The 23108-nt window shown below is 60.7% G+C and overlaps 3 protein-coding genes across 4 annotated transcripts; all 3 read left to right on the top strand.

The window, feature by feature from the left end:
* The first annotated feature begins 382 nt into the window (after window positions 1-382).
* TOMM40 (translocase of outer mitochondrial membrane 40) lies at window positions 383-10413 on the top strand. Of its 2 annotated transcripts, none has more exons than XM_039245714.1 (10): window positions 383-452; window positions 548-821; window positions 1573-1640; window positions 2111-2203; window positions 2984-3085; window positions 3166-3271; window positions 8312-8434; window positions 8559-8635; window positions 8742-8844; window positions 9879-10413. In XM_039245714.1, exons 2-10 carry the CDS (start codon window positions 554-556, stop codon window positions 10016-10018), a joined length of 1080 nt encoding a protein of 359 aa, XP_039101645.1. In that variant the 5' UTR covers window positions 383-452; window positions 548-553; the 3' UTR covers window positions 10019-10413. The 2 variants fall into 2 exon arrangements, with proteins under 2 accessions (XP_039101645.1, XP_039101651.1); XM_039245720.1 differs by having other exon boundaries at window positions 389-429.
* A 1947-nt stretch (window positions 10414-12360) lies between these two features.
* On the top strand, window positions 12361-15079 carry APOE (apolipoprotein E). Its single transcript, XM_039250657.1, has 4 exons — window positions 12361-12456; window positions 13214-13264; window positions 13749-13935; window positions 14263-15079. Exons 2-4 carry the CDS (start codon window positions 13222-13224, stop codon window positions 14951-14953), a joined length of 921 nt encoding a protein of 306 aa, XP_039106588.1. The 5' UTR covers window positions 12361-12456; window positions 13214-13221; the 3' UTR covers window positions 14954-15079.
* A 3365-nt stretch (window positions 15080-18444) lies between these two features.
* On the top strand, window positions 18445-21478 carry APOC1 (apolipoprotein C1). The gene is made up of 4 exons (XM_039245356.1): window positions 18445-18523; window positions 18633-18710; window positions 19235-19355; window positions 21278-21478. The coding sequence occupies exons 2-4, from the start codon at window positions 18653-18655 to the stop codon at window positions 21345-21347; spliced, it is 249 nt and encodes an 82-aa protein (XP_039101287.1). The 5' UTR covers window positions 18445-18523; window positions 18633-18652; the 3' UTR covers window positions 21348-21478.
* The last annotated feature ends 1630 nt before the right edge of the window (window positions 21479-23108 follow it).

The raw sequence follows: 23108 nt of genomic DNA, 5'->3' as shown, positions 1-23108 counted from the left end.
AAGGGCAAAAGCCGACCAGTTACAATGGCAACTTCGCCGCGGGGCGGAGTCGAAAGAGGGACGCCCCCTGGAGAGGGGCGGAGGCGACGACTCAGTGGGCGTTTCAAAGTGCGCCGCTCAGACCAATGACGGACGAACACCGGAACCCGCGGCGTTGCGAGCCAATAGATGTGGGGACCGCGAACCAATAGGAAAGGCGGGGAGGTGTGCCTTGCCCTGCCTGTGAGTGGAAACCAATAGAAAAGGGCGTCTCAAAGAGGTGGGTGGGACTCCCAACCATGACTCCAATTGCAGGGCCAGGCCTTGAAGCTAGTAGGCGGATGCCAGGGCATGCTGAACCAATGGGCTAGGCGGGGCGGGGCGACAGTGGTGGCGGCGGCGGCAGCGGGTTCGGTTGCGCGTGGCGCACGGGGTGGGAGCGGAGCCCAGGTCGGGTGCAGGCGCTGCCGCCAGTGAGAACCGGGGCCTGGGGCAGAGAGGGTTTGGCTGGGACTGGACCCGGAGTGTGCGGGCCCTGACCTTCGCCCTCTGACCTCTCCCCTTGCAGGCGACCATGGGGAACGTCTTGGCCGCTAGCTCGCCTCCCGCAGGGCCGCCGCCGCCTCCTGCGCCCGCCCTCGTGGGACTGCCGCCGCCTCCGCCCTCTCCTCCGGGCTTCACGCTGCCGCCACTCGGGGGCGGTCTGGGCGCTGGTGCGGGTCGAGGTTCGGAAAGGACCCCCGGTGCCGCGGCCGGCAGCGCCGCAGGGACTGCGGACGATGGGGCCTGCGGCTGCCTGCCCAACCCGGGCACGTTCGAGGAGTGCCACCGGAAGTGCAAGGGTGAGGGGCGAGAGACCCGGCGGGGGTGTGAAGGCCCGGATCTCGTGGGGGAAGGGAGAGCCCTCTGAGGACCTTGGGAATTGGCATGGACCATTGGAAACATTGAACAGAGCGTTAGGAGTTGACGTTAGGATCGAGTGGTGGAACGTTGGACCTGGAGCATAGAACGATGGGATCAAATGGAACCTCAGGATGGAATGCCAGAGCAATAAAGTAAAGCCTTAGGGACCTCAGGAGCCCCAGGGATCAGCCAAGCCGGCCTTCTTGTGTGATCGGGAAGGAAACTGAGGCCCAAGGTCACTGTGTCAGCAAGGGTCCCGTGGGGGTGGAATTCAAGGCTTCTGGATCTTGGCTTGGAAGAAGTCTGACAGCAAAGGCAGTGAAGGTTCATTGAGCGTCGTTTTGGCATTCGGTGTATGCCGGTTCGTTAAATTCTTGCAGTGTCTCCGCGTGGTGAGCTTACAAACGACACAGGTGACAAGATTGACATAGAGAGTTAAAGTGACCTGCCTTGAGTCAAAGGTGGCATTGGGACTTGGATGCGGGCAGAGGCTCTGGTCCTGGCCCCATCCACTAAGTTAGACGGTCTCTGTCCTGGTTGGGGTACTCAGTGCTCCGCTCCGCTTGTGGGTCGCTGGAGAAGGGAGAGCGGGGATGGCAAGGCAGGAAGGGATGAGATGTGGAGTTTGCGTGCAGGGATGTGGCGGGGCGGTGATGGAGAGTGGAGGGTGACAGCATCTCTCCTCTTCAGAGCTGTTCCCCATTCAGATGGAAGGTGTCAAGCTCACAGTCAACAAAGGGTTGAGTAACCATTTCCAGGTGAGCTTTCATGGCGCCCTTAACCTTCCAGAGGTCATCCTAGCCATCCCTCTGCGCCGGCACCTGCACCCCCCGTACCCCCCCCTCAAGGGCTAGGCTCCTTGGCACCCGAAAAGACTCAGACACAGTGCCAGGCTGACTGCTTGCTGGGTCCAGTGGAAGTGTTTAGGGACCCAGAATCCAGAGATACCCCTCCCCCCTTAACATCCAGGCAGGAGTGAAGTACCGGGTACGTAGCCACCTCTCCAACTTACCTTTTCCTTGACTATCTGCTCTAGTCGGGCTGAACCTCCCAGTCTTCATCCCCAAACCAACCCTGAGCCACCTGTCTTTTCCTCGCTGGTGGGGAAGCCCGACTGGCAAACATCCCCATCCTGGCCTGGAAGGGAGTTTTGCCGGGGGTAGGGTCAGCTGGGTGTATCGGGGGTTGGCCCACAGGCTCAGACCCTCGGGCCTCCGTCTTCTCCCAGGTGAACCACACAGTAGCCCTCAGCACAATCGGGGAGTCCAACTACCACTTCGGGGTCACGTACGTCGGAACCAAGCAGCTGAGTCCCACAGAGGTGAGCTTCCTTTTATCTCTAGCTCATTGTATCTTTCTTCTAACCAATATGTAGCCAAACGCCAGGCCAAGAGGATGTTGGGAGGTGAGGGTTGTCTTCCCAAGGTGCTTTGGAATATGATCGCTCCTTCGTCCTGGAGCCCTGTCATCTGCCCAGCCCTGTGCCGGGTCAGGGCCGTGGTCACTGGGCGGCGATGACCCAGAGCCGCCAGGGCTGGCTTTGAATGCCTAGCAAGGCATTCGGACTTTCTCTAGGGGGCAGTGGAGAGCCACGGACAGATCTGAACGGGGGGAAAATGGTCATATCTGTGCTTTTAGAAGTACCCTTGAGGCTGCCGTGCAGAAGCTAAGTTAAGAGAATGGGGGCAAAACGGGGGGCCGGGAAGGAGGCTGGGCCAGACACAGCTGAGGCTGGGGGATTGAATTAGGTCTCTGCTTATATCGACTTATAAATTCATTTACTTGCCAAACCATCATTGTACCCCATTCTGTGCCCAACTCTGCGCTGGGCAGTTTTGGAGACAGTGCAGTGACTGAAACAGCCATGGGGTTCACAGTGTAGTTGACAAAGGGAACAAACTTGTACCCAGACAGCCCAGGGTAGGCAGGACTGAAATGAGGGAGGGGAGCCTAACTCAGCCTAGGTGGTCAGGGAGGGCTTCCTGGAGGAGGGGACCGCAATCCGGGTTTTTGTGACACTGGGCTTCTCACCGAGGCTCATCACTCGTGTGTTTCTACGATGTTAGGCCTCCGACCTCTTACCTTGCCCTCTGTGCCATAGGCATTCCCTGTGCTGGTGGGTGACATGGACAATAGTGGCAGCCTCAATGCTCAGGTCATTCACCAGCTGGGCCCTGGCCTACGCTCCAAGATGGCCATCCAGGTAAGCGAGAGCACGGTCGGCTGCTCCCCCGGCCACCCCGAGCACCGGGCTGCCCGCTCCACTGTCCCTTCCCCCTGCAGACCCAGCAGTCCAAGTTCGTGAACTGGCAGGTGGATGGAGAGTATCGGGGCTCTGATTTCACGGCTGCTGTCACTCTGGGGAACCCAGACGTCCTGGTGGGTTCAGGTAAGAGGCACAGGTGGCCTGGCAAATCCAGTGCCTTCTCCGGGCCTCCTTTCCCAGCGTCTAGAAACGGCCAGGGGCAGGTGTGAGCTTGAAACCTCCCGCAATCTAGCATTTGGGCGCAAGCAAGTAGGTTTGAACCTCACCTCTGCCACTGGCTTCACCGCAGTCGGAGGCGAGCCCCATCACCCCTCTGGGCTTCGGTTTCCTTGTCCGTAGAATCGGGCTGCCCCACAGGGTTGTTAAGTTCATGTTAAGTTCATCCGTGTGAAAAAACCCTCCCAAGGGGTGGGGGAGACCCAGCGGGTCCCAGGGAGACGTGAGCCGCTCTTACTACTTACGGGCTCGGGTTGCTGGGTGCGTGGATGGCTGGGAGGGTGGGCCCCTGTGCAGTTGTGGGGGGGCCGGTAGTCTTGAGACAGAAGCCGACCAGGAAAGTTCCCGTTTGGGTTGGTGTGGGCAGGGACCTTCCCTGCTTGTGTCTGTGTGGTCCCGCCTCTCCTTGGTTCCCCTTTTCTCTGGCTCCGCGGGTCTGATTTCTCAACATTCCTGGCGGGTGTTGGCTGGGCGTGTTCCATGCGCATCCCAGGGGCTGAGGATAAGGGGCAATGGAAGGAGGATTAAGTCTGCCCTCTGGGAGCTTCTATTCCCGAGGAGTAGAGCATCCCACCAAAGAAAAGGTGTCCAGAGGTGTCTGCTGTCAGGCCATAGGGGCTCGGAGGGCTGGGTGGGGCCCTCAAGAGAAAGCCTGCTTGCAGAAGTGATACTTGAACAAGACTAAGGCCTAGAGGGAAGGTACCCAGCAGATAATAGGGGAAAGAGCTCTTCAGCCTGAGGGAGCCGCTAGAGCAAAGGCCCTGGGGCAGGAGGGGAGTGGCTGTAATGGTGGGGTAGGAGAGAGAGGCGAGGAGCCAAATCACAGGAGGCTCTGTGGGACTTGAGCCTTCCCTCTGAGTCAGGGGCACCCCCTGGAGCACCCAGAGCATGAGAGGGGACGGATGGGAGCTGGCGTAGCTTCTAACGGGCCCCGGGCTGCAGACTACAGACTCCGAGGGGCTCCTCTGCGGGGGCAGGGGAGGGGTGAGCGGAGCCCGTGGGGCTGGCCTGTGGGTTGGGGGCCGGAGCCGAACGAGAGGGTGATTCCAAAGGTCTGGGCCACCCCAGCCAGTGCGGGCCCCAGGCGCCTCCTTGGGGAGGCTGCCCCCGCAGGTCCCAAGGGAGGATGTGAGGGGCCTTGGGAGAGGAAACCTCTCGTGTCCCCTGCTGGCCCCCGATGCCGCCGCCCCTTCACGTGCTGCCTGCGGTTGGGCCCACGTGAGCTTCTCTGAGACTTTCTGGAACTGCGGCGTCTTTTCTACTCGGCAGCTCGGGGCTCTTCTCTGTCCAGACAGGGCTGAGAGAGTAGTTTAGGACACACCTGCCCTGAGGTCGCCCCGCACCCCACACCCCCAGCCCCGGGACCTCCTTGTCCTGCTCCCCTGCCTCCCACACGAGGACGGCAGCCCTTTCGGGGCAGGAACTTGCTCCTCGTGCTCGCCCCCGTGTGCCAGGAATGGAACAGAAGCTCAGAAAGTACTGGACGGAGGAGTAGGTGGTGGTGGTGGCACGTCCCTGGTGTCCCTTCTCGCCCCGGTCAGGGTCCGGCCCTAGGGGTACAGCCGTGGGGAGAGCGGCTAGTAGGGTCCCCGCCACAGCCCCGGGCCCCAGCCAGTACGCTCCTCTCACTGAGCCCCAGAGAGGGCCAGCGCTTTTCCAAGGGCACACAGCGGTCAGACTCCTGGGTCTGTGCTTTATCTCTGGCGCCGGGTACGCCGCCCCCGCAACGCTCCCTGGCACTGTCCTATGCTTCCCAACACTGGCCTCCGTCCAGGTCCCTCTTCCCTGGAGCCCAGGGCCACCGGTGACCCTTTTGCCTCTTAGTCCTTAAAGCAGTCCTTTCTTTCCCGGAGACGCTGACGGTGCTGGCCCAGATGGGTACTGAGCACACCGGCAGCTAGGCCCCAGCCTCCCGCCCCAGCACCCCCCTCGGCGGCCTCTCCTGTCACAAGGGCACCTCTTCCTGAAGGATCTGGAGCGGGAGCGCCCGTCTTCGGGGCCCAGTGCACCGTGAGGCTGCTGTCTGGGCGGGATCTCCACACTGTCCCGCCTCGGCCAGGGGGTGGCCCTGTTTGTATGGCCCCGTTTCACAGGTGAGGGAAGTGAGGCCCCGGGTGAAGTCGGAGGCCCAGGATCCCATGAGAAGCTGGAATGTGTGTGAAGCGCGATCAGACTCGAGGGCGTGTGTTCTTTCCTGGTTCCTCTCCGTGGCCTCAGCTTGTTCTCCAAGCCTCTGCGTCCTCCCGACGGCTCAGGCAGGGCGGTGTCGGGACACAGCAGAGCCCGACACAGCCCCTTCCTGCCCTCGGGGCTCCCGGGGCTCCGGGCAGGGACGTTTGCTTTTAATTTTAATGTTTGCTTTTGAAAAGAGAGAGCGTGCGCAGGGGAGGGTCAGAGAGTGAGGGAGACACAGAATCGGAAGCTGGCTCCAGGCTCTGAGCTGTCAGCACAGAGCCTGATGCGGGGCTTGAACCCACGAACTGTGAGATCGGAACCTGTGCCAGAGTCAGGTGCTTAACCAACCGAGCCTCCTGGGCTCCCCAACGTTTGCTTTTAAAACAAATAATCACACAGCGACTTCGTTGTGAAAATCTCAGAAGTTCAGGTTGCCACGAGAGCTTGTAACTACCGCTCCCCCCCATCTCACCTAAAGTGACAGGGACAGCTCCTCTAAGTGGTGGTGTCTAGCCAAAGGAGGGCGCTGTCCCTGAGGCCCATGGAGCACGGAGCATGGGGGCCAGAAAGACTGGCTGGGGCAGAGAACTGCCTTCCCTCTGGGAGCCGCCCTTCCCTGAGCATCTGTCCTGGGCGGGTGTGCCCTTGCAGGGGGCAGGGGAGGGGGGGACACTTCAGCAAGGACTCCTGGGGCAGGTCCCAGGCAAGCAGGGGGAAGGCGGGGGGAGGGCGGCGGCCCCAGCTTCCCTCCTGCCCCATCCACATCCCCAGCCCCCTGCTCAGCAGGTGTGGGAGGCAGAACTGGAGACCTGACTTTCCCCGGTTGGCCTGGCTCTGCCTGTAGCCCAAGGCCAACCCCTTTGCTCGCACGGCTAACTCGATTTCTTTGTGGGGTTTTGGACTCCCAGGGCCCTTCCTGGCCAGGCCGGACACTGCAGAATGGGCCCCCGGTTGAGGACCGCCCGTCTCTAGGAAGCCCGTGTGCCCTGGGGGAGCTGGGTCCGGAGGCACGCAGACGGCACAGGCCGGGTTCCAGGGACAGATGGGGGGAGGGGCGAGGCATAGAGACTAGCCAGGATCCGTGGGGGCAGGTGTATGTACACCTGCCGACTGCAGGTACGAGAGGGAGGGTCCCGCGGCTCTGATCGGGGGCGTGCTGGGGAGGAGTAGCCTGTTCCGGGAACAAGCATGTAGTTGGCCAGACCAGCCAGGGCAGCGTGCAGGCGGGACAGCGTGCGCACCGTCCTGGGGGAGGAGCGAGCCCCGCGGGTTCATGCTGCCAGGGCGGCGTGGCTGGCTGTGTTACAGGAAGAGGAAGGGGCCCTGGGCGGCCAGCTCTCCTGGGCACTGGGGCGCCATGGCAGGTTCCGAGCAGCGGGGAAAACGGGGTTTGGTATGTGCATGAACGAGGTTCCCCAGTGCTGCACGTGAGGTTGCTTGGAGAGAGCGAGGTGGGCCAGGAGATCTGAGGGATGTTGGGGGCCCCCACCCTCGAGACTCAGCAGGTGCCAGGGCTGAGAGGCCGGAGACTCTAGAGTTTAAGTGCTGATCTCTCTGTGACCTCAGACCGCGACTTTTCCCTCTGGACCACGGTTTTAGTCCGTGAACAAGGGGAGAGGATTGGCCAGAGGTGCGCTGGCCGTAGGTTCGTGGCTGGCCGGAGGGGCACCCCAAGTCTCCTACTCTGGGGGGAAGGAATGCTCACTGAGGCTTGCGAAAGCCCATCGGGGCCAGTGCAGCCCACCCTTGACCCCAGAAGACACAGCCCCAGAGCCGGGGCCACGAGCACCGTGAACGTCAGCCTCACCAGCCCCAGTGGTTTTCTTGGTCTGGGGCCCCTGGCTCCCTGATCTCCCCACGTCCCCCTGGGTCCCTGCCTCACCCTTTCCTCCATCCCTTCCTCACGGGGTCATCCTCTCAGCCTGTCTGTATCTGCTCGTTCTCGCCCAGGGAATCTTCCATCTCCCTCTCCCTCCCTTTCTGATCCTGTTTTCACATCTCTGACTCCGTGTAGGTTTTCTGTCACCTGCCCTCCTTCTGCGTCTCTGACTCTTCCTGCCCCCATGGTTCTCCCGTTTACCTGGTTTGCTGTGTCTGCTCCCCTAGGCTTCAGTCCTCCGGAGCCTGGCAGGGGGCAGTCACCTGCTGGCCAGCACTCCCTGCGGGGTTCAGGGCGTCCCTACTGCCAGGTGGCAGAGGAAGCCCAACGTAGACCTCACCGTGGCCAGGCCGAGCGATCACCAAGCGCTGGGCCCGCTACCCTCTGCCTCATTCGCTACTTTAGGCACAGCATAACCCTGAGAGGTAGTCCAGCAGCCCGCCATTAACTCTGCCGGGAGGAGGAGGGGCTGGGATTTGAACCCAGGCCGTCTGGCCCCCAGAGGTGTGCTCTTCACACCCAGCCTCTGCCAGCAGCAAGAGTGGTTCAGGATGCACGCCTGGGAGGCAGAGAGGCCCAGATTCTGCTCCTCACACATTTTGTGACCAGGGATCAGTGACTTACCCCCTTAGCCTCCGTGGACTCCTCTGTACATGGAGTGGCGAGTGACCGCCAGCATCGTGGGGTTGTGCCGACCCGAAGAGATCCCACAGGGCCTGGGCGTCTGACCTCTATCCCCTGGGAACTGTTGAGCAAGGAGCCAGCATGGGAGACCTCAGGGCAGGCCCTGCACCCTCCAGCAGGAGTGAACCTGGAAGGCTGCTTGGAGCGGGAGTCTGGCCTGGCACCTTGGCCACCCAGCCGAGGTGACCGCCCCCCCATCTCACCCGCAGGCATCCTCGTGGCCCACTACCTGCAGAGCATCACCCCGTGTCTGGCCCTGGGCGGAGAGCTGGTCTACCACCGGCGGCCCGGGGAGGAAGGCACCGTCATGTCCCTAGCGGGGAAATACACACGTGAGCCTGGGGCCTGAGGGCAGGGCTCAGGGCTGGGGGCATGGCTCCTGGGTCTGAGGGAGGAGAGGGACCTCCCTCCCAGGCGCCCGGAGCCCCCTCGGCGACCCGCCCTGCTGTCTTACAGTGAACAACTGGTTGGCAACGGTGACACTGGGCCAGGCGGGCATGCATGCGACATACTACCACAAGGCCAGCGACCAGGTGAGCCGGGCCGGGGCCGGAGGCGAGGGCGTGCTCTGCAGGCAGGGGGGCCCATGTGCCGGAGGGAGGGGGGGGCTGACTCTGCGCGTGGCCCCGGCCTCTCCAGCTGCAGGTGGGCGTGGAGTTCGAGGCCAGCACGAGAATGCAGGACACCAGTGTCTCCTTCGGGTACCAGCTGGACCTGCCCAAGGCCAACCTCCTCTTCAAAGGTACAGGCCTCGGTTTCCGTACTTGGAAAACAGGCCACAGGGGACTTGGCCCCGAGTGGGCGTGTAGACTAAAAGAGTTGATGGAGGGCAGCTTGCTGGCACTTGGGGGGGCGGGGGGGGGGGCGGCGAGGGGAGGCGCCAGATTCCCTGGAAGCTCCTGTTAAGGTGGTGGCAGCGGCCCCCTTCCGCTTCGCACCTGCTCCTCCTTTTTTTTCTCTCACTAGCGGGAGGCAACTAACCATGCATCCGGGCCGCCCTGCTCCTCTGACGAGAGTGGGGACTGGCTCCCTCAGGGGCACAGTCACAGCCCAATGCAGAGCCTCCTCCCAGGCTGACTCTAGTCCCGATGTTAAGGCTTTATTAAGTCTTTCCCCCCTAGACCTCTGTGGTTCTCAGGACGACGGTGTGTGCAGACCACCCCGGAGAACCACTTCCTTCAGCCTCGGGCAGCGCTTCTCGGGCCCGTGACGAGGCCCAGGGCATGATTTGCCTGAGGCCCCTCTCTCTGTGGTCAGCCTGGTGTCCAAGGCTGGGCTTGGGCTCCCACTGTGCTGCCCCTCGGCTCCTGTGCAATGAGCAATCGGGCCGATCGGTGTGGGAATGGCCCTGTGCGCTTGCACGCCCGTAGGCCTCAGGCTTTTGCTGGGCAGATACTGAGCACCTGCTCTGTGTGTGGCCAGCCTTCGTGCCAGGGTGCTGGGGACGGAGCGGTGGCCGGACAGGGCTCACACTTGGGGGTGTGACAGATCCACCCCCAGAGAGTGAAGACCCAGTGTGGACAGGATCAGGATCGGGGAGCCCATGGTGTGGCAGAGGGGTATGGGGGGGATAGGGGTAGCGGGAGAGGACCACTAAGCCAGTTGCTCCCAGAGCTTGGAGAACTTGGGGTTCGGGAAGAGGTCTCTGGGTGGTGGGAACAGTGCGGTCAGAGATCTAGAAGCCGTCAGTGTGGCTGCTGGTGGCTGAGGTGGCCGGGAGCGCGACTCTGGGGACAGGTTGGGAAGTCGGCTCTCAACCCGGCCATCCACCCGCAGGCTCCGTGGACAGCAACTGGATTGTGGGGGCCACACTGGAGAAGAAGCTGCCGCCCCTGCCCCTGACGTTGGCCCTCGGGGCCTTCCTGAATCACCGGAAGAACAAGTTCCAGTGTGGCTTTGGCCTCACCATCGGCTGAGCCCCTGCTGGCCCCCCGCCTTCCGCCCTTCCTCCTTCAGATCCCACCTCCCTCTCCCCCTGCCACGGAGGGGAGACCTGAGCCCTCCTCCCCCTCCCTTCCCTCCCTCCTCGGGGGTCAGGGGGGGCAGCGGAAAGGAGGGAACCCATCACCCCAGCAGCTGAGGGGGGGTCTGGAATCACAGGCGCCTCAGGATTCAGAGTGCTACGGGCAGGGTGTCCGTGGGCCTGGGGTCCCGGAGGGGAGTCCAGAATCGAGGGGCACGCCAGGTTCTGAGCACCAGGGACAGAGGTGGCCAGACAACCTCAGGGAGGTGTTGGGGCATCCCAGTCCCCAGAGGGCCCTGGGCCCGGCCCTGAGGGGACAGCAGGAAGAGGAGCTTCCCCATCCCCGGTCAGCCTGTCCCTGCCCTCTCCCCCACCCATCCCTCAGTATAAATCATGTTTATAAGTTATGGAAGAACCGGGACATTTTACAGAAAAAAAAAAAACAACAAAAAATATACATGAAAAAAAGTGAAACAGGAGGGCTTTGCTTTCCTTCACGTCACCCCTCTTGCCTGGGGCCACCCTGACAGATATGACAGTGGCCAGCAGGGGGCGCTGCAGGGCGGAGGCCTGGAGCCGGCCGATGGCGAGGGACCCGGCCTGGCCTGAGATCACACATCCTCCCCGTGACTTGGGTGGCTTCTGCTGCCACTTCACAGTCCTGCCCTCACCAGGAGGGCTCGCTCTTGCGGTCATTCACCCCGGCTTGGCCTGGCCGGGAGTGGCCATGGGAGACTATCCCCGCCGGCTGACGCCACAGGGACAGAGCTTTGGTGCAGGGATTGGGGAACGAGCTGGGACGCCATCAGCCCTTCAGCTTCCAGAAGGGGCAGAGGACACTCGCAAGGTCAAACCTCTCAGAAGCTACGCCAGGATTCCAGCATCTTCAGAGACTTGAGAAGCAATGGACCGTGCCTGAGGGGGCGAAGGGCTTCTGGGCCTCGGGAGAGAGGCTGGAGTCCGACCCCAGCCTGGTTAGAGACGCCTCTTCGTCTCCAGGGGAGGCAGGGAGGTGTCTGTTTTGATCGCCCAGGTCTTCAGTGAGTTCCCACCCCTGACCCCTCTCCAGATGGGAACTGAAACCCGACACGTGACTGGAGTTCAGCGGGGGGGGGGGGGACTGTTAGGCAGAGATGCCCCCTCATTGCCCAGAGAAGCCACCTGCTCATCCTCTGCTGGCGCCTTCCAAGGCCAAAGCAAACAGGCCTGGGCCCGGCTGGCACTGGGGTCGCCTTCCTGGGACCAGAGTTTGGCCTCCCCGGACCCCTCAGAACCCGATGTTCCTGCACCCTCTGGGGACCGGGAATGAAGCCCAGCCCCCTCACAGTGCACCTTCATCTGCCTCAACTCCACCCGGAGCTCTCCGAGAAAGGGCCGGGATCCACAAGCAGGCCTCTGGGAAGGTGGCTGTGCCAGCTGTGGGTCACCGTGGTGTGCCAGGAACTCCGCGTTTCATATGTGCCCTAGCTCGTTGCATCGCCAAAGGATGCTGTAGGTGCAACTGTTTGCCTGGTTCTGTGGACCCAGAAGAGTGTTCAGACAGGTTAAGTTATGGGGCCAAGGTCAGGGGTCTGGCAGCTGGCAGAGCGCTGACTTAGGCCCAGACCTCCTAGTTCCAGAGTCCGCGGTCCTGGCCGGCAGCACGAATGCCCCCCGGACCGCGAAGAGAAGGTGCAAGCGCTCCTGACAGCTACAGTGTTCGTGCCAGGCAGAAGAGCTGGATTTTCATTCTGCAAATGGGGAAAGGGGCCAGAGAGGTGCTCACCCTGTGTCCAAGGTCACAAAGCGGGAGCTAGGATCAAACCCTAGATTTCCTTCTAAGAGCTTAGGCTTTTAGCAGGGGCATTACCCTGCCCCCACCCTTCCCATCTCATCTCTGTCCCGCTGTCCAGCCCCCCCCCCAACGTCCCCTTCTAAGTCCCAGGAGTCTGGGCCCCCAGCCCCCTCCCCCTCAACCCAGACATCCAAAAGCCCCCCCGCATCTTTTCCCTGACTCAGGATTCCCGCCCCCAGCCCCCTCCCCAAATGTGAATCGTCTGTCCACAGGAAGAGAGAAGGGCAAGGGGGGGTGCTCCCGCAGCTGCTGCCCCTTCCCCTTTCACACCTAGCCCCCCCCCGAATGGAGGAAGGGGCCTGAGTTGCTGGGTAAGATGTCACCCTCCTTCGTGGGGGCTTGGGGGCTGGGTATCCAGAGCCTCCAACCCCCACCTCCTTCCCGGTGCCTGCTGTGTGAAGCGGGGAGCAGACCACCTCGTGACTGGGGGCTGGCCCAGCCGCCCTGGCCCCGGAGGAGTGGGCGGGGCAGGGGGAGCCTTATAATTGGACGAGTCTGGCATCCCTGAGTCCTACTCAGCCCCAGCGGAGGCGAAGGAGGAGGTTCCCCAGGAGCCGGTGAGAAACGGTTGAGGCCACAGAGACCAGCTCAAGGCTTCTGTGAGGGATGGGCGGGGGCTAGGGGACTGTCCTACGCCAGGGTCTGGGCAGAAGCAGGGGACGGGCCGACGGGAGGGGTGGGGAGGAGTGGGCCCCAAGGGCGTCCAGTCTAGGCTGGAAGGTGGGATGGGGGGGGAGGACCCGCGCCTGTAGGAAGAGCCCACGAATTGTCACTGTCATCTGTTGAGCACCCACTCGGTGCCCCCTCAGATCTCCATTAGTTGGGGGCGCAGGAGTGGGAGCCGGGCGGGAGGCAGGGGTGGCGGCCAGGTAGCTAGAGCGCTCATTCCTCATTGAAAGAGGACTTTCAAATGAGCATTAAATTAGCTAATAGGTGAGAAATGGTGTCTAGATGTGAAGTGGGGGCTTAGAATGTGAAGGCAGGAGAGGAATGCCAAGTTGGAACTTGCAAACCGGAGTTGGGGCTCACATGGAACTCGGGGCAGGGTGATTGGAATTTGAACCCCGGGAGAGAGGGATGGAATTTGGGCGGCAGAGGCCGATCTGGGGACGGGGAGATAGGAGGAGACAATGAGGGAGCTAAATAGACAATGGAGGGGCCGCTTGGTAAATATTTGCGGTCGGATTAGGCTGATGCAGATACGGGGCGAGGGCGAGACTTGGAAGGCCCGGAACGGGTGGGGCGGGGCTCCGAGTGGGAGGGGTCCCCACCGGCTGCTGATTGACATTTCTCACCCACACTGACCAATCGCAGGCTGGAAGATGAAGGTTCTGTGGGCGGCGCTCCTGGTCGCGTTCCTGGCAGGTATGGGGGCGGGGCTTGCTCAGGGTTCCCCGCCCCTTCCCCTCCCATCCTGACATGTACTCCACCCTTACCCTCCTTCCATCCCTGGGTCCCCTTCCTTCTGCTGGTCTGTCTTCCCCTTGAGGGGAGAACTCTCACATCCCACCGGCTCTGAGCAGCTGTTTTACTCTCTCTGGGCCTCGGTTTCCCCGTCCTTAAAATGGGAGTTATAACAGTTCCTAACACGTTGCTGTCAGGCAGGTAGCAAGCACCAGATTAGTGTCAGCCGTGACTAGTTTTACTCTCCATCACCACCACACGGCCCTGCGCGGAGCATCGACACATATATGCTTGCCAAGCTGCTTACACACGCCGGGCAACCTTCCACGGGCCCCCAGCGCTCCATAAAGCAGCACAGCATTCGTGAAGCACCTACTGGGTACCAGGTACCGCGTCCCTGGAGAGGGGCCGAGCACCCTGGCTGCCCGTCACTTGCTTTGCGCAGGATGCTGGGCCGATGTGGAGCCGGAGCCGCAGCTGGAGCGGGGGCTGGAGCCGGAGGCCCCGTGGCAGGCTAGCCAGCCCTGGGAGCAGGCGCTGGGCCGCTTCCGGGATTACCTGCGCTGGGTGCAGACGATGTCTGACCAGGTGCAGGAGGAGGTGCTCAACACCCAGGTCACCCAGGAACTGACGTGAGTGCCCCCGACACAACCGGGGGGCAGTTCCCTCTGGACCCCCAAGCCTCCACCGGTCCAGGTTTCCTTGGGTCCCTGTCACCAACTCTTCCGCGTCTCCGTTCACGTCGTGCTCCCTCTTTCCGCTCGGCGCTCCTGGGGTTCCCTACCTCTCGGTCTATCTCAGCGCTCCCCGCCCCTGGCCGCCCGTCCATCCCGCCAGCTCAGTCCCGCGCACCGCTTCCCTCTCCATCTCTGCTTCTGCCTGTCCCTGTCCCCATCGTGCCCTCCCCGACCTCGGTCTCCCCCCACGCACACGCTCCCGCCCTCCCTCTCGGTCCCCAGCGTGCTGATGGAGGAGACCATGAAGGAGGTGAAGGCCTACAGGGAGGAGCTGGAGGAGCAGCTGGGCCCCATGGCCTCGGAGACGCAGGCCCGCGTGGCCAAGGAGCTGCAGGCGGCGCAGGCCCGGCTGGGCTCGGACATGGAGGACGTGCGCAACCGCCTGGCGCAGTACCGCGGCGAGCTGCAGGCCATGCTGGGCCAGAGCACCGAGGAGCTGCGGGGCCGCCTCGCCTCCCACCTGCGCAAGCTGCGCAAGCGGCTGCTCCGCGACGCCGACGACCTGCAGAAGCGCCTGGCCGTGTACCGCGCAGGGGTGCGCGAGGGCGCGGAGCGCAGCGTCTCCACCTTGCGTGAGCGCCTCTGGCCGCTGGTGGAGCAGGCGCGTGTGCGCAACGCCAACGTCGCCGCCCTGGCCACGCAGCCGCTGCGGGAGCGCGCCGAGGCCCTGGGCCAGCAGCTGCGCGAGCGGCTGGACGAGGTGCGCGAGCAGGTGGAGGAGATGCGGGTCAAGATGGAGGAGCAGGCCAACCAGATGCGCCAGCAGGCCGAGGCCTTCCAGGCGCGCCTCAAGAGCTGGTTCGAGCCCTTGGTGCAAGACATGCAGCGCCAGTGGGCGGGGCTGGTGGAGAAGGTGCAGGCGGCCGTGGGCACCGCCCCCACCACGGCGCCAGTGCCAGTGGAGAACCAGTGAGGGCCCCACCCCCCTCGCGCGCCCTTGCCTCCTCCCTCCTCCCCCCCCAGACTACAGGAGGCCCTGTCCCTGCTGTCCTTCTGGAAGGTCCCGTAGCTTAATAAAGATTCACCGAGCGCCACAGCAGCCGCTGGACCTCCGTGTGTGATTTCTCCCGGCCCCTGCCTCCGCGCCCCCCTCTGCTTGGGTGTCCGCGTCTTTGTCTCTTCTGATCTCAGCGTTTGCTTCCTTCTGTCCCTTGCAGAGCCTCCCCTTTGGCTCTGCCTCTGCTCAGCGGCGCTCGCCGTCTCTTCTGTGCCTCTCTTTCCCTTCTGTCTCTGAGACACGGTTCTGGAACAGATCCACCCCTGGGTTAAATCCTGGAGTCCCCTCTGACAAAGGGGGGGGGGGCACGAAGTAGGGCAAGGAAGGGGGAAGAAAGAAAAGCAGCCTCTCTGAGGTTTGCCTTGCTCGGCTTCATAGTACCTGCCTCCTGGAGTTGTGACCTCAAGGACCCGAGACCACGGCCATTCTGAATGAGCCTTTATTATTGTCAGTCTCCTGTCTCTTTCTTTTTGCACTGTTTATTTATTTATTTAGTTTTGAGAAAGAGAGAGAGAGCACACAAGCAGGGGAGGGGCAGAGAGGGAGAGACAGAACTGCAAGCCAATTCCACACCATGGGTGCAGAGCCCGGCGTGGGGCTGGAACTCACAAACCGTGAAATCATGACCTGAGCCGAGATCAAGAGTCAGACTCAACCAACTGTGCCACCCAGGCACCCCTTAACTTTATCTTTTTAAGTTTATCTATTTTGAGAGGGAGGGAGAGAGAGAACAGACGGGAGAGGGGCAGAGAGAGAGGGAAAGAGAGAATCCTAAGCGGGCTCCATGCTGACAGTGCAGACCCCAATGAGGGGGCTCGATCTCACGAAGGTGAGACCATGACCTAGCTGAAATCAAGAGTCTGACGCTCAACTGATGGAGCCCCCCCCTCCCCTGGCACCCCTGTGGCTCCCCTCTTTTACCGAATTCTGCCTCCCGGCCTGTCCTGGCTGAGAGGCCTCATTCTTCTGGCATCCGGTTTACTCCACCTCTTTTATCTTTTCCTCCTCCAGCTTCTCCCCCCCCCCCAGCCCTGCCTGTTTCTTGTTTCCCTCCTCCCGCCATCTGGGGTGCGTCATCTCCGCCGTTCTGTCTCCCAGTGGGGCTGCTGACTTGTCTATCTCAACAAGCCTACTGGGTGCCGGGTCCTGTCCGGAGAGCAGGAAGCTGCCCCGTCCTGCCCACCCCCTCCGGGCTCCGCACCGCCCTGTGAAGTCCTGGAGTCCCAGAGCAGTGAGGACCTGAGCCGGGAGCCCCTCCGCTGGCACCCTCTACCCACCCCCTCAATTCTCAGACGAGGGGAGCGGGGTTCCCGGCCCAGGGGAGAGGCCAGGACTTGAGCGTGGTAATTCCCAGGCCCAGCCTGCCTCCTCCGTGTGGCTGGTGCACACTCCACTCTGCCTGTGCCAGGTGCGCCCAGCGCCCTTGTGGAGGCAGCCCCTCCTCCCCACCCCCACCCCCAGATGACTCACCCCAGGAATGGTGAGGAGGAGACGGGTCAGGGGGCTCAGAGGCAGGTGGCCTACTCCCAGCCAAGCCTGCTGATGATTCACTGTGTGCCTGGGAGCTGGGGCCGAGCCCTCAGAGCCGCAGAGGTCAATGCGGGGGCCTGGCATCAGCCATGTGCTTCCCCTTGAAGGGCTGAATCTTGAATTCTCATGGGTGAAGGGAGCAGGCAGGTCTAGAAGTGGCACAAAGGCTAAGAAAGAGTTTGGGGGAGCAGAGGCTGATCCCCCAGAGAGATCCAGAGAGACAGCCTGGAGTCCCAGAAAGGGGAGGGACAAGGAACCCCCCTCCCCCCTGGCCACCGCCCCTTAGCCCCTTGCCGAGCCATTGAATGTGCTTGGCCATTGAATGTGCTTGGCCGTGCCTCAGTTTCCCCATCTGTAGAGGGAAGCCCCTGTAGCCGGGATGAGGATGAGACGCGGAGAAGCAAAGTTGTCGTTCTATTGCGGTGGGGCGGGGAAGGAAGGGAAGCAGACGGTTGGGTGGATGTGGGGAGAACGCTGGGCTCACAGGGGCAGCCGGTGTCTGGGAAGACAGCTGGGGGCTGACAAGGACGGGAGGCACTGAGCCGGCCAGGCGGGTTGTCGCAATCCTGCCAGGGTCATGTCTGTGCATCCCTTTCACAACCGTCCCCCCACCACCCCCAGGCTGACACGTGGTTGTGGGGGCGCAAGGCCAGCCAACCTCGAGTCTGAGGCCAGGGCCGCCCTCCCCACAGCTGCCAGGGATCACTGGCGGTCAAAGGCAGCCAGGGGAAGGGGAGGAGGGAAACCTTGGACTCCAGCCCTGAGGGACGGATGTGGTGGGAGGGGGGCCGGAAGGGGGGGTGCTTGGTGCCAGGAGGGGCCCGAGGGGCTGAGTCGGAGTTTACCAGGGGGCCTGGAGGCCCGGGGAGCAGGAGGGCAGAGGGGGGGGGGGGGTGCTTGGTGCCAGGAGGGGCCCGAGGGGCTGAGTCGGAGTTTACCAGGGGGCCTGGAGGCCCGGGGAGCAGGAGGGCAGAGGGAAAGGAGGGGTCTGGGGGGAATGGATGGAAGCGCACACGCTGGGATCCTCGAAGCTGAGGTTTTGCAGTCTAGACTGGCTGGAAAGACCCCCTCCCAAAAGTGATTGGATGGTGTGGAACCAAGACCTCAGGGCGCAGCTATGGAAGTCCAGATGCAGGCAGATGGGGGGAAGGGTGGGGTTGAGGGCTCGGCTGGAAAAAAGACTGCAGGTGGCCTGGGGGTAGGAATGTGGGGGCCAGACTGGATGACCCTAAAGTAAGAATAAGAGCGGCGGGCGGTGAAGAGGCTTGCTGAGAAAGGAGAGGGTGTGGAAGAGGAGGCCTGGGGAGCTACAGCAAAGTGAGTTACAGTTACTGAGTGACAGAGACACCCCCTGAAGCCTATAGAAAGGTGGTTAGCAGGGGCGCCTGGGTGGCTCAGTCGGTTAAGCGTCCAACTTCAGCTCAGGGCATGATCTCAGGGTTCGTGGGTGGGTTCGAGCCCCACGTCGGGCTCTGTGCTGACAGCTCAGAGCCTGGAGCCTGTTTCAGATTCTGTGTCTCCCTCTCTCTCTGACCCTCCCCCACTCACGCTGTCTCTCTCTCTCTCTCTCTCTCTCTCAGAAAAAATAAAAGGTGGTTGGCAGGAGAAACCCCTGAGGGAAGATGGCTGGGGGAGGGGGCGACAGAATATAGGCAGTCCCCGGATGTGGGGAAGGGACTACGACGGGCTGAGATCCACCAACGGTGAGGGAGATCTGGGGGTGCAGGTGCTGAACAGCAAGAGGCTTTAGGCCTAAGGGGTGTGCCAGGCCCCACCTGAACCTCCCGCCCCCACCAGCCAGGGGCAGAAGAGGAAAAGGTAGGTGGGCACAGGACTGGATAGGAGGCTGAGGGGGAGGGACTAACCTTCCCCGCCCCCTCCTCCTCCCCAGCGCGATAAAGGCCTGGGCCGGGCCAGGACCTCCCGCCCCACGTTGCTGTGGCTGGACAGATCCAGGTTGGTGCTCCTTTCGGGAGGGACGCCCTTCCAAGAGCAAAGGGGGTGGAAGGGACTTCGGGGAGCGAGGGGTGTCACCGATCGCTCCCACCCCTGCTTCTGCTTGCAGAGTGCCCCTTCGGCCCAGCCATGAGGCTCATCCTGTGGCTCCCCGTTTTGGTGGTGGTTCTGTTGATGCTCTTGGAAGGTAAACGTGGGAGAGGAGAATATGGGAATTTGAGATTTGGAAGCTTGAAGTTGGACACGGGCCTGGGGCCCAAACTTAGAGGCCCCTTGAGAGCTCAGCGGCCCCTTCGGCGCCCTGGTTTTCCTATGTCTCACCGACACCCCATCCCCGACCCCGGCAAAGTTGGGTGAGGGCTCTCGGAGGGGCGGTCCAGCGAGTGGCAAATCTGTCCGGGAGGCCCTAGCAACCGATGATGTACAAGCGACTCGCGCCGCTCTACCATTGGTTGTCCTGCTTTTACAGTCTGGAAAGGGGCGGGGGAGGAGGCCGAGCTGAGAGTAAGTTAATACCCAGCTGCTGGAGCTGCATCTGGTCGCTTGAGTACCCGCTCCCTGCACCCCTGCACCCCGATCTGTCCGTCCGATTCTAACACCATGACCTCCAAGAATCACTTTCAAGTACAGTATCTCCTCTGCCGTCCCCGGAATCTCATCCTAAGGGCTCCCAATACTGAAAGTTTTGTACCCCTGCCTATCTCTGGACAGGCCCAGCCCCGGCCCAAGGGGCCCCAGATATTGCCAGCACCTTCAAGAACATCCCGAATTCGCTGAAGGAGTTTGGTAACACCCTGAGGGACGCCTTCAAGAGCATTCCTGAGAAGACCGGGTTAGCAATCTTCCCAGGGCTGTCTTGGGAGGTCGGGGTCGGTCGATTAACAGAGCGGGGAAACTGAGGCTCAGAGCAGCTGACAACTTCCCCGCGGTCACAGCTGGCTCACAGGGTGCACAGATATGGGGGACAGGTTCCCGATTCCCGTCTAGACCACACTGTAGAGATGGTCCTGCGTGGTGGTGACAGATCAAGCTTGGGAATCAGTCAGACCTGGGTCCACGAGCCAGCAAAGATTCACGACTCTCTGTGATCTCGGGAGTAGATCTCAATGGCCTTTTTCCGGGACTGTGAAATAGATGGTTCTGAGAAGTAAACGAGGGATTTGTATAGTGCCTGGTGCATTGTGAATGCTCAATGAGCGGTTTAACCAACACTGACTCCATCTGGTGTGTTAGAGAATCATTCATTCATGAACATATATTTACGGGGCCAGGTGTCTGGGACTCTTCCAATGTGGAGAATAGTAGTGGTGAGTAAGATAAAGTCTCAGCCCACAGGGAGCAGACTGTGAAACCTGTGAACTTTTTTTTTTTTTTTTTTCTGAGAGAGAGACAGCATGAGCAGGGGAGGGTCAGAGGGAGGGAGACACAGAATCAGAAGCAGGCTCCAGGCTCTGAGCTGTCAGTACAGAGCCCGATGCGGGGCTTGAACCCACGAACTGTGAGATCATGACCTGAGCTGAAGTCGGACGCTTAACCAACTGAGCCACCCAGGCGCCCCGAACTTTTTTTTTTTAAGGTTTATTTTTGAGAGAGACAGACAGACAGACAGACAGCGTGAACAGGGGAGGGACAGAGAGAGAAGGAGACACAGAATCCAAAGCAGGTTCCAGGCTCCAAGCTGTCAGCACACAGCCTGACATGGGGTTCGAACTCACAAACTGAGATCATGACCTGAGCCAAAGTCGGCTGCTTAACTGACTGAGCCACCCAGGCGCCCCTGAAACCTGTGAACTTCCAGAAGATTAGCCCAAACAGAGCGAAGCACCGAGATGACATTAAGCAGGGTAGCCTTACAGACATCCAAGGACTGGGGACGGGCTTTTGCAGATTTCGTGACTGGCTCCTCTCTGAAGTGGAGACCCTTTTTTAAGTAAGCGCTATGCTCAACATGGGGCTTGAACTCACGATGCGGAGAAGCATGCAGTGCATGCTTCACTGACTGAGCCAGCCAGGCGCTCCTTTTCAGATCTCAATTTAAAGTGTTCTTGCTGGGGCGCCTGGGTGTCTCAGCCGGTTAAGGTTAAGCGTCCGACATCGGCTCAGGTCATGATCTCCTGGTTCATGAGTTCGAGCCCCGTGGCGGGCTCTGTGCAGATTCTGTGTCTCCTTCTCTCTCTGCCCCTCCCTGCACTCACGCGCACGCGCTCTCTCTCTCTCTCTCTCGCAAAAATAAATAAACATAAAAAAAATTAAAGTCTTACTGCTTCCTGGGGTACTTGGCTGTCTTACTTTAAAAAAAGAACAAGAGATCTGAATGATTAGGAAAATCCAGCCAGGCCTAGAAGCATGGGAAGAATGTCCCCTGCGACTACAAAGGCCCTGAGTCAAGAAGCTTTGTACATAATCAAGGAGAGATCCGCATTCCAAGCAAGGGGAGCATTCTGGGCCCAGATAAGGAGGCTCTGAAGAGTGCCCTTGAATAAATAAGGAGGGGAAAGCTAGCAAAGAGTGGGTTTCAGTAGACAGCAAGCCTTGACAGCTAAGCCCGGGTGAAATGGTCTGACTTCAAAGGGCTCTAAAACTGAAACCCCAAAGTTGGGCCACCCACCCCGGGGCCCCACCCAATCTCACAGATGTGGGAGTCAGGCTCCTTCTCTGGGGGGAGGGGGAGACGGGGAGTCAGGTAAGGGGCAGGAGGTGGGCTTCCTGAGGGGAGTCACAACACAGTGACAGCTCTTCCTCTCTCCCCTACAGGAAAATGATGACCACCATTGTTGGCCAATTGCAGGAGGGGCTCAAAGGTTTCAGAAAACTCCAGGACTGAATACCAAGGGAGCTGCCTCTCTCCTCTGGGCTGTGCCCCTGGAGGAGACTCCGAAATTTCCCATACTCCTGCTCCCTTGCGGATGCCCGTATGAATCCACCCCCACCCTCCAATAAAAATACCGTAGAGAATTCTGAGTGCTTCTTTGCTGTGAGGCAGAAGGCTATGGGACAGGATGGGGGGGTGCGCCTTTGGGGAAGACAGGCAAGGTCTTGTCTTCAAATGAATGGGGCCATAGGTATTCATTACACTTAAAATGGGTAATAAAGGGGGCTCTGTGGAAGGCAGCAAGGGGAGGACACGGGCTAGAGCCCCGAAAAAGATTGACACAATCCCCACCGTCCAAGGCAACTTTGATGCCCCCTCCTCCAGGAAGCCCTCCTTAACCCCCAGGTTGGGTCAAGCTTCTCCATCCCAGCGCTGCCCACTCTGGGTCATCGTTGTCTGGCGATGGGTCTGTCTCTCCTGTCGGACTGTCTGCCCCGTCACTGCTGTCCCCAGGCATAGTCCAAGCACAGGACTGGAGCATGGTACAGGGGTTCGGTGATACTTGGTGGCATAATTCTCCTCCCTCTGAAAAGAAAAAAAACCCCTAAATGATACATTTTTACCAAATGCCTCTGAGGCAGACGCTGTCACCGCCCCTATTTTACAGACGAAGAAACCGAGGCGCAGAAGGATAAAGCCGCTGATGTGATGTGACCCAGCCACCAGTGGGGAGAGGTGGGATTCGAATGAGGCTGGGTGGTGGGGGGCGGCCAGGAACGCATTCTTACTTCACTTTCCCTGTGCCTGAGTCACGGTCCCAGACTCACCCGCTACAACCACACACACGCACACACACACACCTGTCCATGGGCCTTATTTGCTCATCTGCAGCATATTAAAGCACGCCCACGTCCCTCACTAGGTACAACTCACATGAGCATCTCGCGGTAGTTGGCAAAAGGCTATATTCTGCGCCGAGTGAATCAATCACCACCCTTTACTTGGCCATGTTTCCAGCATTTTGGAGCCAACTTATTTTTCACGCATTTTCCTAACCACCCTGCCACCCCCCCAACCCCAACCCCTGCCCTCCCTCTGCCCCCCGGAAAGCTCTCAGGTTAGAAAAGCACAGGGACAGAGAAGACGGACAGCAAGCAGTTCACGGAGTGAGTGCACCCTCCACTTTTGAAGAGAGGCTCAGACTCAGGGGCAATTAGATGAAAACCACCAAAGACACCAGTCAGCTTCTGGAGACCTGGCCGAAAGTAAGAGATTGGAAAAATGCCAGATGCTGGTGAAGACATGTGTACCTGAGAAGCAGTACATTCTTGGGGCACCTGGGTGGCTCAGTGGGTTAAGGGTCCGACTTCAGCTCAGATCATGATCTCGTGGTTCGTGAGTTCGAGCCCCGCGTTGGGCTCTGTGCTGACAGCTCAGAGCCTGGAATCTGCTTCAGATTCTGTGTCTCCCTCTCTCTCTCCCCCTCACCGGCTCGTGCTCTGTCTCTATCAAAATAAATAGACATTAAAAAAATTTTTTTATGGTGGGAAATAAATATAACCCTCTGTACTTAATGCCCCATTTCCCCCACCCAAATCAGCCCTTCAAGCTCCTATACCCTCTTCCCACTCGGCAGCCGGGGGGATCCTGTTACAATACAAGTCACATCACAATCTTCCTCTGCTCAGAACCCTCCTTCCACCCTCAGAGGAAAACTCGAAGATCTTATGAGAGAGGCTGTTGGCTCTGCACTAACTGGCCAGGTCACCCCTC

This window comes from Hyaena hyaena, unplaced genomic scaffold, assembly GCF_003009895.1.
Source record: "Hyaena hyaena isolate Hyena2069 unplaced genomic scaffold, ASM300989v1 scaffold_9, whole genome shotgun sequence".
In the NCBI taxonomy this organism is placed as follows: Eukaryota; Metazoa; Chordata; class Mammalia; order Carnivora; family Hyaenidae; genus Hyaena; species Hyaena hyaena.
This window is presented reverse-complemented; position numbering and strand designations above follow the sequence as displayed.

Bases quoted from the DNA above. Each gene is read 5' to 3' on its own strand.
- APOC1 (XM_039245356.1), top strand. From the start codon at position 18,653: ATGAGGCTCATCCTGTGGCTCCCCGTTTTGGTGGTGGTTCTGTTGATG. The intron at 18,711-19,234 runs GTAAACGTGGGA...ATCTCTGGACAG, and splicing joins TCTGTTGATGCTCTTGGAAG to GCCCAGCCCCGGCCCAAGGG. The intron at 19,356-21,277 runs GTTAGCAATCTT...TCTCCCCTACAG, and splicing joins AGCATTCCTGAGAAGACCGG to GAAAATGATGACCACCATTG.
- TOMM40 (XM_039245714.1), top strand. From the start codon at position 554: ATGGGGAACGTCTTGGCCGCTAGCTCGCCTCCCGCAGGGCCGCCGCCG. The intron at 1,641-2,110 runs GTGAGCTTTCAT...GTCTTCTCCCAG, and splicing joins GGTTGAGTAACCATTTCCAG to GTGAACCACACAGTAGCCCT. The intron at 8,636-8,741 runs GTGAGCCGGGCC...CGGCCTCTCCAG, and splicing joins ACCACAAGGCCAGCGACCAG to CTGCAGGTGGGCGTGGAGTT.
- APOE (XM_039250657.1), top strand. From the start codon at position 13,222: ATGAAGGTTCTGTGGGCGGCGCTCCTGGTCGCGTTCCTGGCAG. The intron at 13,265-13,748 runs GTATGGGGGCGG...TGCTTTGCGCAG, and splicing joins CCTGGTCGCGTTCCTGGCAG to GATGCTGGGCCGATGTGGAG. The intron at 13,936-14,262 runs GTGAGTGCCCCC...CTCGGTCCCCAG, and splicing joins CAGGTCACCCAGGAACTGAC to CGTGCTGATGGAGGAGACCA.